Genomic DNA, 15,472 nt, shown 5'->3' on the forward strand with positions numbered 1-15,472 from the left:
AATCCCAGGGTAGTGAGGTATGAAGCGAGATGAATTAGCAGGCTAACTTGGGTCGAAGTAACTCTTGATTTTTATCTGGTGCTCAAACAAAGCTGAGCTTAAAGGAAACTCCATAATACAGTCCTCTAACTGGCCCAGCACCGAGAAGAGCAGTGGTCACCTACCTTTTCTGAGTCAAGATCCCTTTCGCAGTCAAAAAGCAAGCGGAGATCTACCGCTCCGATTTAATAAACAATAAATCATGACTAAAAAAATGTAACATTAACCTAATAAAAACAGTTCTCTAGGAATGAGGTTTGTGCAGTAGGACTAATACATTTATCACAGCATATTGGCTATATGCCTGGCCTGGGCTGCCAATATTATTATTCTCAGGCAATAGTATATTTCAAAACTTGAGCTTTGATAACAAAATAGATAAGTTGGTGTAGTGCTCGCGAGGCACAGTTGTGCATAAATTGAAATAATATTTTATTTTACTAGACTGATGGGACTTGCATCTGATATTCATGGTGCTTTCAAGACAACTGTAAACTTTGAATTCGAGTTGTACCTCATCCACATCTGCCTCATGCACAAATTCACATTGTTTCTTTGACCAGATAAAGTGAAATATTCCTTGATATTAAAACAGACATGACGAGCTGCTAATGATAGTAATACAAACACAGGGCTATCAATACACTTGGCTACTCATTAATTGCAGCTGCAGCGCCAGTGGAAGTAGGGAGAAGCGTGTTTTTATGTTTTGCAATAGTGTTGAATAAAAACAGCGTTGACAGTCCTGAATAAAAACTCACTCATCAACACCGCAGATATTTGCTGTATTCTCTGACAGTCTCTCTCTGGTCATGGTTATACAATCTCACGTAGGCTAGTAACCAAACTTTGCTGTGGCCGGGGTCGTGGAAGCTAGTGGCACGGTGATTGGAGCTATGCACAGTAAGCGCACTCGATTTAGCCGCAAATCTCCCGGTCCGCCAGGTAGGCAGAGTTTGTATTTTGGTTTCTCAATCGACCGGTTGGTGACCGTTGAAGTAGAGTTTTCTTTATGATCAAGAAAATCCAATTTTGTTTCCCGAATATTCCATCAAAAGTTGGAGCAAGTTTGTAAACTCATAAAGCCAAATAACCCCAGGGATTCCGCTTGTCCTTACATCATCACAGGCTAGAATGAAACATTGAGCAAGGAGTGGAAGGTGCACTGCTTCAAATTGATTTCGCATTTATTATGCTACAGCGCCTTCATAAAGTATTCATACCCCTTGACTAATTTCACATTTTGTTACAGCATGAAATCAAAATGTATGCATATCTTTCCCACCCGTCTACACACAATACCTCATAATGACAGGGAGAACATATTTTTAGAATTTTTAGCAAATTTGTTAAACATGTTAAATATAGAAATATGTAAATTAAATGAGTATTCACACCAGAGTCAATACTTTGTTGAAGCATCTTTGGCAGCGATTACAGCTTTGAGTCGTCTTGGGTATGTGTGGATCAGCTTTGCACATCTGGATTTAGGAATTTTCTCCCACTTCTTCCTTGCAGATTTTCTCAAGCTCTGTTATGTTAGATGGGGAGCGGCAGTGAACAGCAAGTCTTTCCACAGATTTTCAATGGGATTCAAGTCTTAGATTTGGCTGGGCCACTCAAGGACTTTCTTGTTCTGAAACCATTCCAGCGTTGCTTTGGCAGTATACTTGGGGTCCTTGTCCTGTTGGAACCTAAATCTTCACCCCAGTCTAAGGTCGTTTGCACTCTGAAGCAGGTTCTCGTCAAGGATTTGGCTCCATTCATTGTTCCCTCTATCAATACCAGTCTCCTTGTCCCTGCTGCTGAAAAGCATCATCATAGCATGATGCTGCCCCACCATGCTTCACAGTAGGGAGGGTGTTTAGATGGGTGATGAGCTGTGCCTGGTTTTTTCCAGACATAGCGCTTTGCATTTAGACCAAAGAGTAACATATTTTTATATCATCAGACCACATAATATTTTTGCCTTATGCTTGGAGTCTTTCACGTGCCTTTCTCCAAACTCCAGGCCTGCTGTCATGTGAAAAGAACATGTTTTCACTTTTTCATTATGGGGTATTGTGTGTAGATGGGTGAGAAAGAAAATCTATATCATCATCCATTTTGAATCCAGGCTGTAACACAACAATATGTGGAATAAGTCAAGGGTTATGAATACTTTTCTGAAGGCACTATAGGTCACTGAATGGCTGGTTGTAGTGAATGTCTCTCCGTAGCTAGAGCCTGGCAGCAAATCCTACACAAGGTCAGCTAATAGTTTTCATCCAGCAGATTTTCACAGTATGGGTTTGTTCGGCTGATGTCTTCAAGCTGTTCCAGTGGCGCTATTGTGGTCCTCATTGTTCCAACAACAGTTTGATAGGTGGAGGTGGATGAGGTCAAGTTAGACACACACATGCTTGCTCACACACACATTTGTTGTGTAATATTTCCCAGCCTTATTTTTGAATGAAGGGGGGGGGCCTAATTTCTTCGTCCACTATTTGGCTCTGCAGATGGTTGGTGTACATTGGGAGATTTATGAACCCCTGTCACCATTACAGAAATGGTCCCCCCAAGACTGAGCTAATTTACTCTAGTAGTGCAGGGAATTGCCAGGGACCTCGCGGTATGATATTATCACGATACCTAGGTGACGATACGATATGTATTGCGATTCTCATGATACTCATTATTCTATATATGTATTGCGATTCGATGTTCCAAATATGTTGCTCAACATTACAGTATCTCTGCTGCAGAGGGACAAGAGGGCCATGAAAAAACAAGTTTTGATCAGTCTTGGAAATAAAAGTTCTGAGAACAAATGAGCTCCTTATTTAAAAAGATGGAGAATTAGCTATGAAGGAAAAATACTGGAGTTTTGGTGCGGGTACAGCAAACTAGAGCAAAAATTATATTGTCAATGCGGTATATTGTCAAAAATAATATCCCAATATATAACTATCGATTTTCCAATATTCTATAGTCTGACACCCACCTCTTCTGTTCTCCCCCTTCCATCCACTACCTTCTCCCTTCTGCAACCCCTCTCCCTTTCTCTTCTTCTCTGTCATCCGATCTACTTTCTTCTGACTCCCCTTCCCCTCTTGCACAACCCTACCCCCACACTTTCTTCCCCCCTCTTTCTTCTCTCCTGTAGAGTCCTTGCCTCTCTACTCTCCCCCTCTCTCTATTACCCCCCCCCCCCCGACTAAGCGCCATTGAATGTGCAATCCCAGATGTGCTAAATTACCCCTTGCCCCTTTACTGTAGGGATCCCAGAGCGTCACGTTAACCCCCAGTCCCTGCCCCCACTTCTATAAACATACCTCCACATACCCATTACTTTCTCTCCAGCTCCTGGGGTGTTTTTGTGCTTTGTGTATAGTGTTCTGGGCATGCCGATGGTTCACTTGGTTGTGTGGATTTTTACTGGTGTGAGTTTATTTGCGTCCGTAATTGTGGAACGTCTCTTAAGCCAAGTGGCTTTTGCTGTTTTGGTAAGCCTGTGCAGTGCTTGCCGTAGTAAACATGGAATGATTTGTAGCGTTGGATGCCTTTCAAGTCCAGATTAAGCGAGGATATTTGCCTCCAGTTAACTGAATGTTGAGAAACTGTAGATTGAGAATTTCTGTTGGACGGCTGTTTTCCCACTCTTTTTCTGATTCTCTGATTCTCTCTCTCTCTCTCTCTCTCTCTCTCTCTCTCTCTCTCTCTCTCTCTCTTCCTCCATGTGAGGGGATTAAATATCCTTGAGAGGTTATGTGAGAGTCTCGGTGCGGCAGTCTGCTGTGGGGCCTGTATTGTCTTTGAGCTGAGTTGGCTGACTTCACTCTCACCGGGGGTTCATTAGCTGGGGTTGGGCTAGGCAGGGTTGGGCTCTTGTTTATCCAGGCAGTTCCATCCAGTTCCCATTGCACCCAGCAGAGACCGCATATATCCTAATGGCCCAGTCCTGGTGATTTTTGTTAAGTGTTTGGAAGTCTCGCATAGCCTTTTCGCTTGTTGCAATACAAATGTTGTCTCTCTTGATTGTTTCAACAGTGAGATGATTTTAATGAAGTGGTCCATCATCCTTCGAGGGGAGACCAACTGCAAAACCATCAACGTCTGAACAACTATCGTGACTCCTTTTGATCTGGTGGTGTCCAGTGGAGAGGAGGCTCCTCAAACCCCCGGATATTGAGTGAAGCGAGAGGACTTAAAAGGAGGCACAACAAAATGGATGCCGTAGACACCATCCAGAACTCTGCCTTGGAGACCAAGGCTGAGCGCATCGCCCGCTACAAAGCCGAGAGGAGGAGAGAGCTGGCGGAGCGCTACGGAAACACAGAGGAAGCCGGCTCTAAATACACCAGGAGGGACAGGAAAGCTGGTGAGACTTCTGAGAAAGAGAAGCCGGAGGACAAAAGCTCCAAGTCCGAGCAGACGTTATCTAGCCGGGCCTCCAGGAGTAGGATGGAAGACCGCGAAGAGTCTGTTGGCAGCGAGTCCTCCCAGGACACCGGGGGGGATGAAGAGGCCCAACTGGATACACCTGCCCCCTCAAAGCCTGCTGCCACCAAGAGGCTTAACTCTAATCACAGGTGAGTCCAGTCAACTCCCCCTGTCCACGCCTAGCTCTTTTGCAGCCTCCACCCGCCTGGTTTCAATTGACAGTTGTTCTGCCAGAGGGTTGGACGTTGCTATAGGGGCCTAAGGGGAAAGCTGCCATTGTCAGTGGTTCATCACCATACACCCCATCCTTATTAGAGATCAGGATAGGTTAGTCATGCTGCTATCATATCACTCCTTTTTTGGAGGGAACCATTCTGGAATGTCCAGAGATGGACAAATTCAGTCAGTTGGGAAATGGCACATATGCCAAATGCTTTTGCTGAGACATGTTTTGCTGCGTGTTATGACATCTTAGCTTCTTGTTATGGTTCAATTTACAGCTATTCGTCGGAATGGGAGTGTTTTGGCCTTTTTGAGAATAAACCAACATGGAAATGCTGCATAGGGAGTGGAGATTTGGGAGCAAAACTCATTCACTGCCAACAATGTCCTCGATGTCTGCACATGGATGAAGCAAAACATGTCCTTTCCTCCATTTGGGATCTTTTCCCTGTAATCATCCCAAATATTCTGCCTAGTGCGCATAAGCCTGTTGGCTCCTGACAAGCAGCTTGAGGGGATGAGTGTAGCAGAGGAGGGGGAGATGGACAGAGTGAAAAGAGGAGAGAATGAGTGAGAGTACGGGGTTGAATTTGAATGAGTTAGAACATGCACCGTAGTTTGTGCCAAAGCTTCCAGCCCTCTCCTTATTGAACTAGATAAGTCTGACTGGCTGCTCGTCAGATCTTATCGTCTCCTTACTACATGTTGATTAGGAAAGGCATGCACTCATTGTATTATGTTGCAATGCCCTCCCGGAAGACCTGTGGCATTTTACATGTTTCTTCACATGCAGTCAAAGTGTTGTTATGTGGAGATAATATTCAGCTTGAGGGTGTTGTCGCGCTTGCGTGTCGCTTAAAAGTCTTATCGCACATTCTGACCTAATCGCCTAGTCTCCTTGTGGCCCATGCTGTTGAATCAAATTTTATTTGTCACATGCGCCAAATACAACAGTGAAATGCTTACTTACAAGCCCTTAACCAACAATGCAGTTTTAAGAAAATCCCCCCCCCCCCCCAAAAAAAGTAATAGCTAAGAATAACAAATAATTAAAGAGCAGCGGTAAAATAACAATAGCGGGGCTATATACAGGGGGAAACGGTACAGAGTCAATGTGCAGGGGCACCGGTGTCGAGGTAATATGTTCATGAAGGTAGAGTTAAAGTGACTATGCTTAGATAATAACAGAGAGTAGCAGCAGCGTAAAAGAGGGGGTGCAATGCAAATAGTCTGGGTTGCCATTTGATTAGCTGTTCAGGAGTCTTATGGCTTGGGGCGTAGAAGCTGTTTAGAAGCCTCTTGGACCTAGACTTGGCGCTCCGGTACTGCTTGCTGTGTGGTAGCAAATAAGTCTATGACTAGGGTGGCTGGAGTCTTTGACAATTTTTAGGGTCTTCCTCTGACACCGCCTGGTATAGAGGTCCTGGATGGCAGGAAACTTGGCCCCAGTGATGTACTGGACCGTACGCACTTTATTTTATTTTACCATGTAAGTTGACTGAGAACACATTCTCATTTACAGCAACGACCTGGGGAATAGTTACATTGGAGAGGAGGGGGATGAATGATCCAAATGTAAGATAGGGATTATTAGGTGACCGTGATAGTATGAGGGACTGCTTGGGAATTTAGCCAGGACACTGGGGTTAACACCCCTACTCTTACGATAAGTTCCATGGGATCTTTAGTGACCACAGAGAGTCAGGACACCCATTTAACGTCCCATCCGAAAGACGGCACCCTACACAGGGCAATCACTGCCCTGGGGCATTGGGATATTTTTTTAGACCTGAGTAAAGAGTGCCTCCTACTGGCCCTCCAACACCACTTCCAGCAGCATCTGGTCTCCCATCTAGGGACCGACCAGGACTAACCCTGCTTAGCTTCAGAAGCACTACCCTCTGTAGTGCCTTGCGGTCGGAGGCTGAACAGTTGCCATACCAGGCAGTGATGCAACCCATCATGATGCTCTCGATGGTGCAGCTGTAAAACCTTTTGAGGATCTGAGGACCCATGCCAAATCTTTTCTGTCTCCTGAGAGGGAATAGGTATTGTCGTGCCATCTTCACGACTGTCTTGGTGTGCTTGGACCACGTTAGTTTGTTGATGATGTGGAACTTGAAGCTCTCAGCCTGCTCCACTACAGCCCCGTGGACGAGAATGGGGGTGTGCTCGGTCCTCCTTTTTTCCTGTAGTCTACAATCATCTCCTTTGTCTTGATCACGTTGAGGGAGAGGTTGTTGTCCTTGCCCCACATGGTCAGGTCTCTGACCTCCTCCCTATAGGCTGTCTCATCGTTGTCGGTGATCAGGCCTACCACTGTTGTGTCATCGGCAAACTTGATGATAGTGTTGGAGTCGTGCCTGGCCGTGCAGTCATGAGTGAACAGGGAGTGAAGGAGGGGACTGAGCATGCACCCCTGAAGGGGCCCCCGTGTTGAGGAGCAGTGTGGCGGATGTGTTGTTACCTACCCTTACCACCTGGGGGCGGCCTGTCAGGAAGTCAATGATCCTGTAGCTTAGTGATGAGCTTTGAGGGCACTATGGTGTTGAATGCTGAGCTGTAGTCAATGAATAGCATTCTCATATAGGTGTTCCTTTTGTCCAGGTGTGAAAGGGCAGTGTGGAGTGCAATAGAGACTGCATCATCTGTGGATCTGTTGGTGTGGTATGCAAATTGAAGTGGGTCAAGGGTTTCTGGGATAATGGTGTTGATGTGAGCCATGACCCGCCTTTCAAAGCATTTCGTGGCTTCAGACGTGAGTGCTACGGGTCGGTAGTCATTTAGGCAGGTTACCTTAGTCCCTGTGCCCAAGAACGCTAAGGTGGTCTGCTTGAAACATGTTGGTATTACAGACTCAGACAGGGAGAGGTTGAAAATATCAGTGAAGACACTTGCCAGTTCGTCAGCGAATGCTCAGAGTACACATCCTGGTAATCCGTCTGGCGACGTGAATGTTGACCTGTTTAAAGGTCTTACATCAGCTGCGGAGAGCGTGATCACATAGTTGTCCGGAACAGCTGATGCTCTCATGCATTTTTCAGTGTTACTTGCCTCGAAGCGAGCATAGAAGTTATTTAGCTCATCTGGTAGGCTCGTATCACTGGGAAGCTCTTGGCTGTGCGTCCTTTTGTAGTCTGTAATAGTTTGCATTCCCTGCCACATCCGACGAGCATCTGAGCCGGTGTAGTATTATTCGATCTTAGTCCTGTATTGACACTTTGCCTGTTTGATGTTTCGTCTGAGGGCATAGCGGGATTTCTTATAAGCTTCTGGGTTAGAGTCCCACTTCTTGAAAGTGGCAGCTCTGCCCTTTAGCTCAGTGCTAATGTTGTCTGTAATCCATGGCTCCTGGTTGGGGTATGTACGTACAGTCACTGTGGGGACGACGTCCTCAATGCATTTATTGATAAAGCCGGTGTCTGATGTGGTGTACTCCTCAATGCCATCGGAAGAATTCCGGAACATATTCCAGTGTGACACCGTAACATTGTTTTTGTTTGCAGGTGCTGGAGCGGGTGTTAAGTAAGGCAGGTATGTTGTTATGCTCAGATGTTAGGGTCGGACTGGTTTGCACACATTCACTGAACCCTCTGACTGTGGTTGTCTAAAAGTGGAATGGTTTAAAGGAAGCCATTAGTTATCTTATCTGTTCTGGAATAGAAGGTTAAAGACAGTCATGCTTTATTTTTGTGTGCGGGTGGTAGGGCTGACCCCATTTAGTCGACTGGTCGATTGTTTGGTCGGTAGACTGTTGGTGGCCCAAGATATTTTTTTTAAGTTGAGCGCTGGCAATATATACAGACATGTATGGCATATGAGACACCTGTCTGATTCACGCCTGTCTGGTAGGACTAATCCATTGCAAAAGCGGGGATGGTACACTAGTATCACCAGTAGTACATTTAGCCTACCCTTAATTCCCATCATTTCTAATCATTAATGCTTGTTTGGTTATGGTCATTCCTGTTAAAGCCTTCAATATATTATTATTACAGTCTTGCCGTTGTCATTGTAGGAGTGGACATGTTGTTTTCAGAGCGCACCACCTAGGATACAGTTGTGAGAAAGTTTTGGTTGATTTCATTCCATTTACCAGTTGTCAATTTATGAATTGTCTTTTGTTTGGCGCACTCCTGTCAATCTTGAGTAAGGACACGCACCTGATTACACACGGAAGTAGGCCTAGGCTACCTGGCCTGCGTGCAAATGTAGACCTATAAATGTTCCCGTTTGGGGATCTGATACTATTTCTGATTGTCTTAACTCTCCATCACTGTGGAGCTTTTTCCTTTGCCTCAAATGTCAAGAAAACAAAGTCTGTTTTTACTTCTATTGAGAATGACAATAGTTCCTCAATGTAGCCTATGTGAAAAATATTTACATCTCTCTCCCTTTTAGATAACCGCTCAGAATGAAAGGGGGAAAAAATCATGCTCTGACGTCAAAAAATACCTGATTTACTTCTTATCCCTTGCGCAAATAGCCTACAGCTGTGTCTGTCTGTCAGGAGCTCACTGCGGTGTGGAACTCTGAGGGCCCAGAATTTTTTTATACAATGTTGCAAGTCTGCTAGCACAAGTCTGAACCAAGTTAGTAGTTGATACAATGTTTCAATTTCTTTGCAGTGATTTATAGGATATTTATTTTTATCAGCATATTCCCCATTGTGGGCTGCAATGTTTGCAGGCTGCAATGTTTGCAGGAGGTGGAGATCGGGAACAGGTTTTTTTCTTCTACTGGTTAGGCTATATTGATCTCTGGCTCCCTCTTTAGTCATTTCTGTGTCTTCAATTTTATTTGCAGTGCTTAAAGCCTCAGGCAAGCTCAGTAGCCTACATATAGTTGACTTTATTCAAACAGGTTGTGTCTATATATTGAAAAATACATGTTTAAACATTTTTACCAATCGATTGGTCGAAAGAGCAGATGACTCGGTCTACCAATATTTTTTTTGGTCTGGTATAACCTAGTGGGTGGGTGGTCAAACCGCTCTTCCTCGGCCAAGTGTTGTTTTGTGCTGTGTAAACCCATGCAGTGCTTGTAGTAAACGCCAGTAATTGTGGTGTTGGAAGTGATTCAATTCCAGATTAACCAAAGACACTGGCCTCCAGGCTTAGCGGTAAACCGTATTTTACTATATACCAGTATTGATACATGGACAGGTTTGGATTTTTACTTTACCTTACATAACGCTATTTCAATGTTTGGTTTGTTAAATATAATATAAATGTAATAATAGGCCGAACTATATGATGACATTCAAAATGATAATCATCCATTCTTACCGCCAGTAAAAGACTGCTAACAGTTGAGAACTGCTAATTTTCTAGCAAGAGCTTCAGCCGCGCACATACTTTTTTGCCATTAATATTGCCAGTTAGGCTGCACTGTTGCCAAAAGCACCCTAGAAATTGGCACAATGCCCCTTGTGGCGAAAATAAGAACTGCCAATGAATCCATTGAAAATAATTTGGTCATAGAGAATAATTATTCGGATAAAGGAAAAGTGACTTTTTCCACAAAATAGAGGCTTACAAAGACAAAACAAATGTGGTACACTGGAAATGATAACTAATTAGTGAAGGAAATACAGAAATGGAATGCTGAATAATATTTGGTTCAAGTTTTGATTGTTTTATACTGTTCAATCAGAAGAGGGGGAGCCCCATTTTTAAAACCACTTAGAATATATATAGGTTCCACCCTAGGGTCACGCACTACTCATGAAGCATATTTAGAACTTGTATTATTCAAAACATAAAATACCATCTCAAATTTGAAATATCTTGATATGATATTTTGGCCATATCGCCCAGCCCTACCTCCAGTTAAGTATTATTTTTCAATAGTAGTTTAAAGGGATGTAATGATTCACTGATGCTCTGTTGAAAATTGTGTTTTACTGGACTTAAGCTACTGGAGACGCAACTCTCATCTGGCTATACATTAGGCTACTTGCTGAATGGGACTTACAATAGATTAGATTTTTCAGGTTCACCAGCAATAGTTTTTGTAGTTTTTCTTTAAACAATAAGTGTATATATGGCCATTTTTAGATATACAGGGTAAAGTTGATAATTTCGTAACAAGGACCACAAATATTTTGCAGGCGCCCTGCATGGCCAAAGCGGGAGGAGAAAAGAAACTCACTAAACTTCCAAAGGGTCAAAACCATTACATTTTGAGATGTGGGGGGGGGCGGTGAAATCCAGAATTGTGCTATAAATATTAATTGTCATAGCTAATTTGTTAATAATACATATTGGTACATTACTAGCTTAAACATGATTAGTGGGTGATGGTGATTTCAGAACCAAAGTGGGGGGATAAAAAACAGGCTACATTTTACCCCATAATCTAGTGGTTAGTGGGATGGTAGATGCCTAGTCTCCCTTATGGCTCAGCTCAGGTGCCTGCATAGTACATACATCGTTTACACGTTTATCACACACACACACACACACAGCTCAGACTGAAACTCTTTGTAAAAGCTCAGAGGCCCAGCAGATTTTAATTTAGAATGTAAAATGAATGTGTTTATGCAACATGTTATCACCGAATCTTTTCAACCTAAAACGTAACGTTCCTGCATCTTATCGGAGCTCATGTATCTAGATGCCTATTGAATCGTCTTGAAATGGAAAGATGCACATCCCTAGTATGTCATTATTTATGTCTGTAGGCCTAATATGTTGACAAGACTAAACTATCTGCAACGTAGCAGGCAGGTCACCTCTTTGGGACTTCCTGAAGCAGCGGAAGAAGAGGATCTAGTAACCTCAAAGATCTGGGCCCATTTTCACAAAGAGTTTTTGTGTTGCAGAATCAGTTTTGCCTTTCAGATTATAATAAACAGGGAGGACCTGATCTTACTAATCTTGAGAATATCTTTGAATACGGGCTCAGTAGTATTGGCCATTGACTTTCCCCCTCTGAGATAATACGCAGCATGCTTAGTCACGAATTAGCCTAATTTTCAAAAATCCCTGGGTACTGCTGCATCCTCGCTAGTAAAACCCATACGGAATAAAATTGACCTTTCATGCATGTTCAGGGCAATAATGAATTATTGAACATTTATCCAATTTGCATTCCATTTCATTATCTAAAAATGCCCCTCCCCTTTTCATTCACTAGGCCAGGGTTCTCCAACCCTGTTCCTGGAGAGCTACCGTCTTGTAGGTTCTCCAGGAACATGGTTGGAGAGCCATGCGCTAGGCCCTTTTGTACTAACACAATTATCATTCAGGCTTTGTGACGGTTATCGAAGATGGTGTCTGTCTGGTAGCTGAGAGCATCACAATCTCTGCGTGATCCATAGAGACGAGTGTTTGAGTACCCCCGACAGCACACATTTTGTTTGTATCTCTGGACAAGCACAGCTGCTTGCTGTTGGGGTTACTCGAGGACCGGAGTTGGGGAAACACTGAAATAAGTGTTTGATTTATGACTTCTTGGTTCACTCTGGCTGTCTGTTTTTCTTCACATTCTTTCCTACTTCCCCTCATCTTTCATTCTCCGTTATTCTTTCTTTTTTTCTCCTTTTTCTTCTTGTTCTTCTCTGTTTGGACTCTAGCATGGAAACGTTGCATGTCGTGGCCCCTCCCCTTCACCCGCCAGTCAAGCCAGGGGCGGGGTCAACCGCGCGTCGCCGACCCCTCCGGTTGCTAAGGGGGGTGTCTGAAGGGAGCCGCATGGCTAGCGGTCGTTTTCGGACACAGCCGGTGACCGCCAGCGACGTCACAGCGAGTCAATGGTAGGGTTCAAGGAAGAGCGACTAGTCCCTAATAGACAACGTTAGCTTGATGCTCACTGCCGAGCTCAAGTGTAGTGGACAAGTGTAGAGACGCATAAAATATAGCATAGCTGTGTGTTTGTGTGCAAGGGCATGCAACCAGTTGCTAAATCAGTTAGTTTTAGTGAAAAAAGCTATCCTTGCTGTGGTCAATTTGCTTAGATACCAGCCTAGTTGTCGTTGCAGTGTACCGTTTTGTGGTTCAGCATCACCCTCTATTCCACTGTGCCCTTTGCCCCCTTACCCAGCTATCCCCTCCAGGCCCTTTTGTGTTAAAACCAGCTTCCTTCCTTGTGTTACATCATCATCCATCCCCACATCAGCTGCTTCCCATCCATATTTAAAGGACATTACTTATAGATGAACAGCTGTCTTCAAATGGTTCAGTTTCACTTTTATTATGGGTAGTGATGTGGCTGTAGGGGTGCACGGATACACAATGTGAGCAGTCTTTCTAACGTCTGCGAAATAAATGTTGAATTGAAAATTGAGGCGACGGTAAGTAGCCTTCTTCTTTTAACAGTTCTCTGATTTTATGATATCATGTGGATGTAGGCTTGCAAAATTCCTGTTGGAGGATTCCCTTCCATGCTTATTCCTTCATGATTGCGGGGGCCCTCCAACCGGGATTTCTGGAAAAACCTGGTGATTTTTGGAAAGTTATCAAAATTTCTTCATGACCTTAAGTGACCCTTTGTGTGTGCCTGCACCTGTGCGTGCCTCAGGGTTTCCATTAGGAAAATGTGGCGCCAGACAATGTGACTCGTCCCGTCCCGTGTGGCTCAGTTGGTAGAGCATGGTGTTTGCAACGCCAGGGTTGTGGGTTCGATTCCCACGGGGGGACCAGTACGGGGGAAAAAAATGTATGAAATGTATGCATTCACTACTGTAAGTCGCTCTGGATAAGAGCGTCTGCTAAGTGACTAAAATGTAATGTGAATGTAAGACTTCAATTTACCAGCCATTTATCAGAACCATATGCATTGGGTGCATAATCCATTAGGGTTATGTCCCCAATTAGTCAACTATTAGTAAATTATTTTGAGATATGAACACCTTATTAAACATTTAAATGAAACAAAAATGTGCGTATGGAAATTGGCACGCAGATCGGTAGAAATGATCAGACAAATTGGCATTCCACATGAGAAATGTTGCCGATTCCTCGTGTAGCCTATCAAATCAAATCAAATTTCAAATTTATATAGCCCTTCGTACATCAGCTGATATTCTCAAAGTGCTGTACAGAAACCCAGCCTAAAACCCCAAACAGCAAGCAAAGCATGTGAAAGAAGCACGGTGGCTAGGAAAAACTCCCTAGGAAAAACTCCCTAGAAAGGCCAAAAACCTAGGAAGAAACCTAGAGAGGAACCAGGCTATGAGGGGTGGCCAGTCCTCTTCTGGGTGTGCAGGGTGCATATTATAACAGAACATGGTCAAAATGTTAAAATGTTCATAAATGACCAGCATGGTCAAATAATAATAATAATAATCATAGTAGTTGTCGAGGGTGCAACAAGCACGTCCGGTGAACAGGTCAGGGTTCCATAGCCGCAGGCAGAACAGTTGAAACTGGAGCAGCAGCACGGCCAGGTGGACTGGGGACAGCAAGGAGTCATCATACCAGGTAGTCCTGAGGCATGGTCCTAGGGCTCAGGTCCTCCGAGAGAAAGACAGAAAGAGAGAATTAGAGAGAGCATATTTAAATACACACAGGACACCGGATAAGACAAGAGAAATACTCCAGATGTAACAGACTGACCCTAGCCCCCCGACACATAAACTACTGCAGCATAAATACTGGAGGCTGAGACGGGAGGGATCAGAAGACACTGTGGCCCCATCCGATGATACCCCCGGACAGGGCCAAACAGGCAGGATATAACCCCACCCACTTTGCCAAAGCACAGCCCCCACACCACTAGAGGGATGTCTCCAACCACCAACTTACCGTCCTAAGACAAGGCCGAGTATAGCCCACAACGATCTCCGCCATGGCACAACCCAAGGGGGGGGCGCCAACCCAGACAGGAAGACCACGTCAGTGACTCAACCCACTCAAGTGATGCACCCCTCCCATGGACGGCATGGAAGAACACCAGTAGGCCAGTGACTCAGCCCCTGTAAAAGGGTTAGAGGCAGAGAATCCCAGTGGAAAGAGGGGAACCGGCAAGGCAGAGACAGCAAGGGCGGTTCGTTGCTCCAGCCTTTCCGTTCACCTTCACACTCCTGGGCCAGACTATACTTAATCATAGGACCTACTGAAGAGATAAGTCTTCAGTAAAGACTTAAAGGTTGAGACTGAGTCTGCGTCTCTCACATTGGTAGGCAGACCATTCCATAAAAATGGAGCTCTATAGGAGAAAGCCCTACCTCCAGCCGTTTGCTTAGAAATTCTAGGGACAATTAGGAGGCCTGCGTCTTGTGACCGTAGCGTACGTGTAGGTATGTACAGCAGGACCAAATCGGAAAGATAGGTAGGAGCAAGCCCATGTAATGCTTTGTAGGTTAGCAGTAAAACCTTGAAATCAGCCCTTGCCTTAACAGGAAGCCAGGGAGGCTAGCACTGGAGTAATATGATCAAATTTTTTGGTTCTAGTCAGGATTCTAGCAGCCGTATTTAGCACTAACTGAAGTTTATTTAGTGCTTTATCCGGGTAGCCGGAAAGTAGAGCATTGCAGTAGTCCAGCCTAGAAGTAACAAAAGCATGGATTAATTTTTCTGCGTCATTTTTGGACAGAAAATTTCTGATTTTTGCAATGTTACGTAGATGGAAAAAAGCTGTCCTTTAGCCTATTACCGGAAACTTCAGGAGAGTAATGGCAGAATCTGCGAAAGCCACCAGGAGGAGACTAGTTGGGTCAGGTTAAAATTTAAAAAAGTTTCTCTCTAGTCATCTAGATCTCTGCCAACTTTTGGTCAACCAAGATTTTTTTTTTTAGCCTGGGACAGCCCCAGCGTCCACCCGCGGTGCTCAGAATGACTGAAAT

General features: G+C 44.3%; 1 protein-coding gene across 5 annotated transcripts in view; it reads left to right on the forward strand.

Annotated features, from left to right (window-relative positions):
* svild (supervillin d) overlaps window positions 1–15,472 on the forward strand; it is a 116,377-nt gene that overhangs the window by 28,984 nt on the left and 71,921 nt on the right. For 4 of the 5 annotated variants that reach the window (XM_014158664.3, XM_014158666.3, XM_045702581.2 and 1 more), the window contains exon 2: window positions 4,069–4,610. The exons of the other annotated variant lie outside the window; for it this stretch is intronic. In XM_014158664.3, coding sequence (XP_014014139.1) covers window positions 4,246–4,610 — 365 coding nt within the window. In that variant the 5' untranslated portion in view covers window positions 4,069–4,245. The remainder of the gene's footprint in view (window positions 1–4,068; window positions 4,611–15,472) is intronic. 5 annotated transcript variants of the gene reach the window in all.

The sequence above is a fragment of the Salmo salar genome, chromosome 19 (genome assembly GCF_965601325.2).
Source record: "Salmo salar chromosome 19, fSalSal1, whole genome shotgun sequence".
In the NCBI taxonomy this organism is placed as follows: Eukaryota; Metazoa; Chordata; class Actinopteri; order Salmoniformes; family Salmonidae; genus Salmo; species Salmo salar.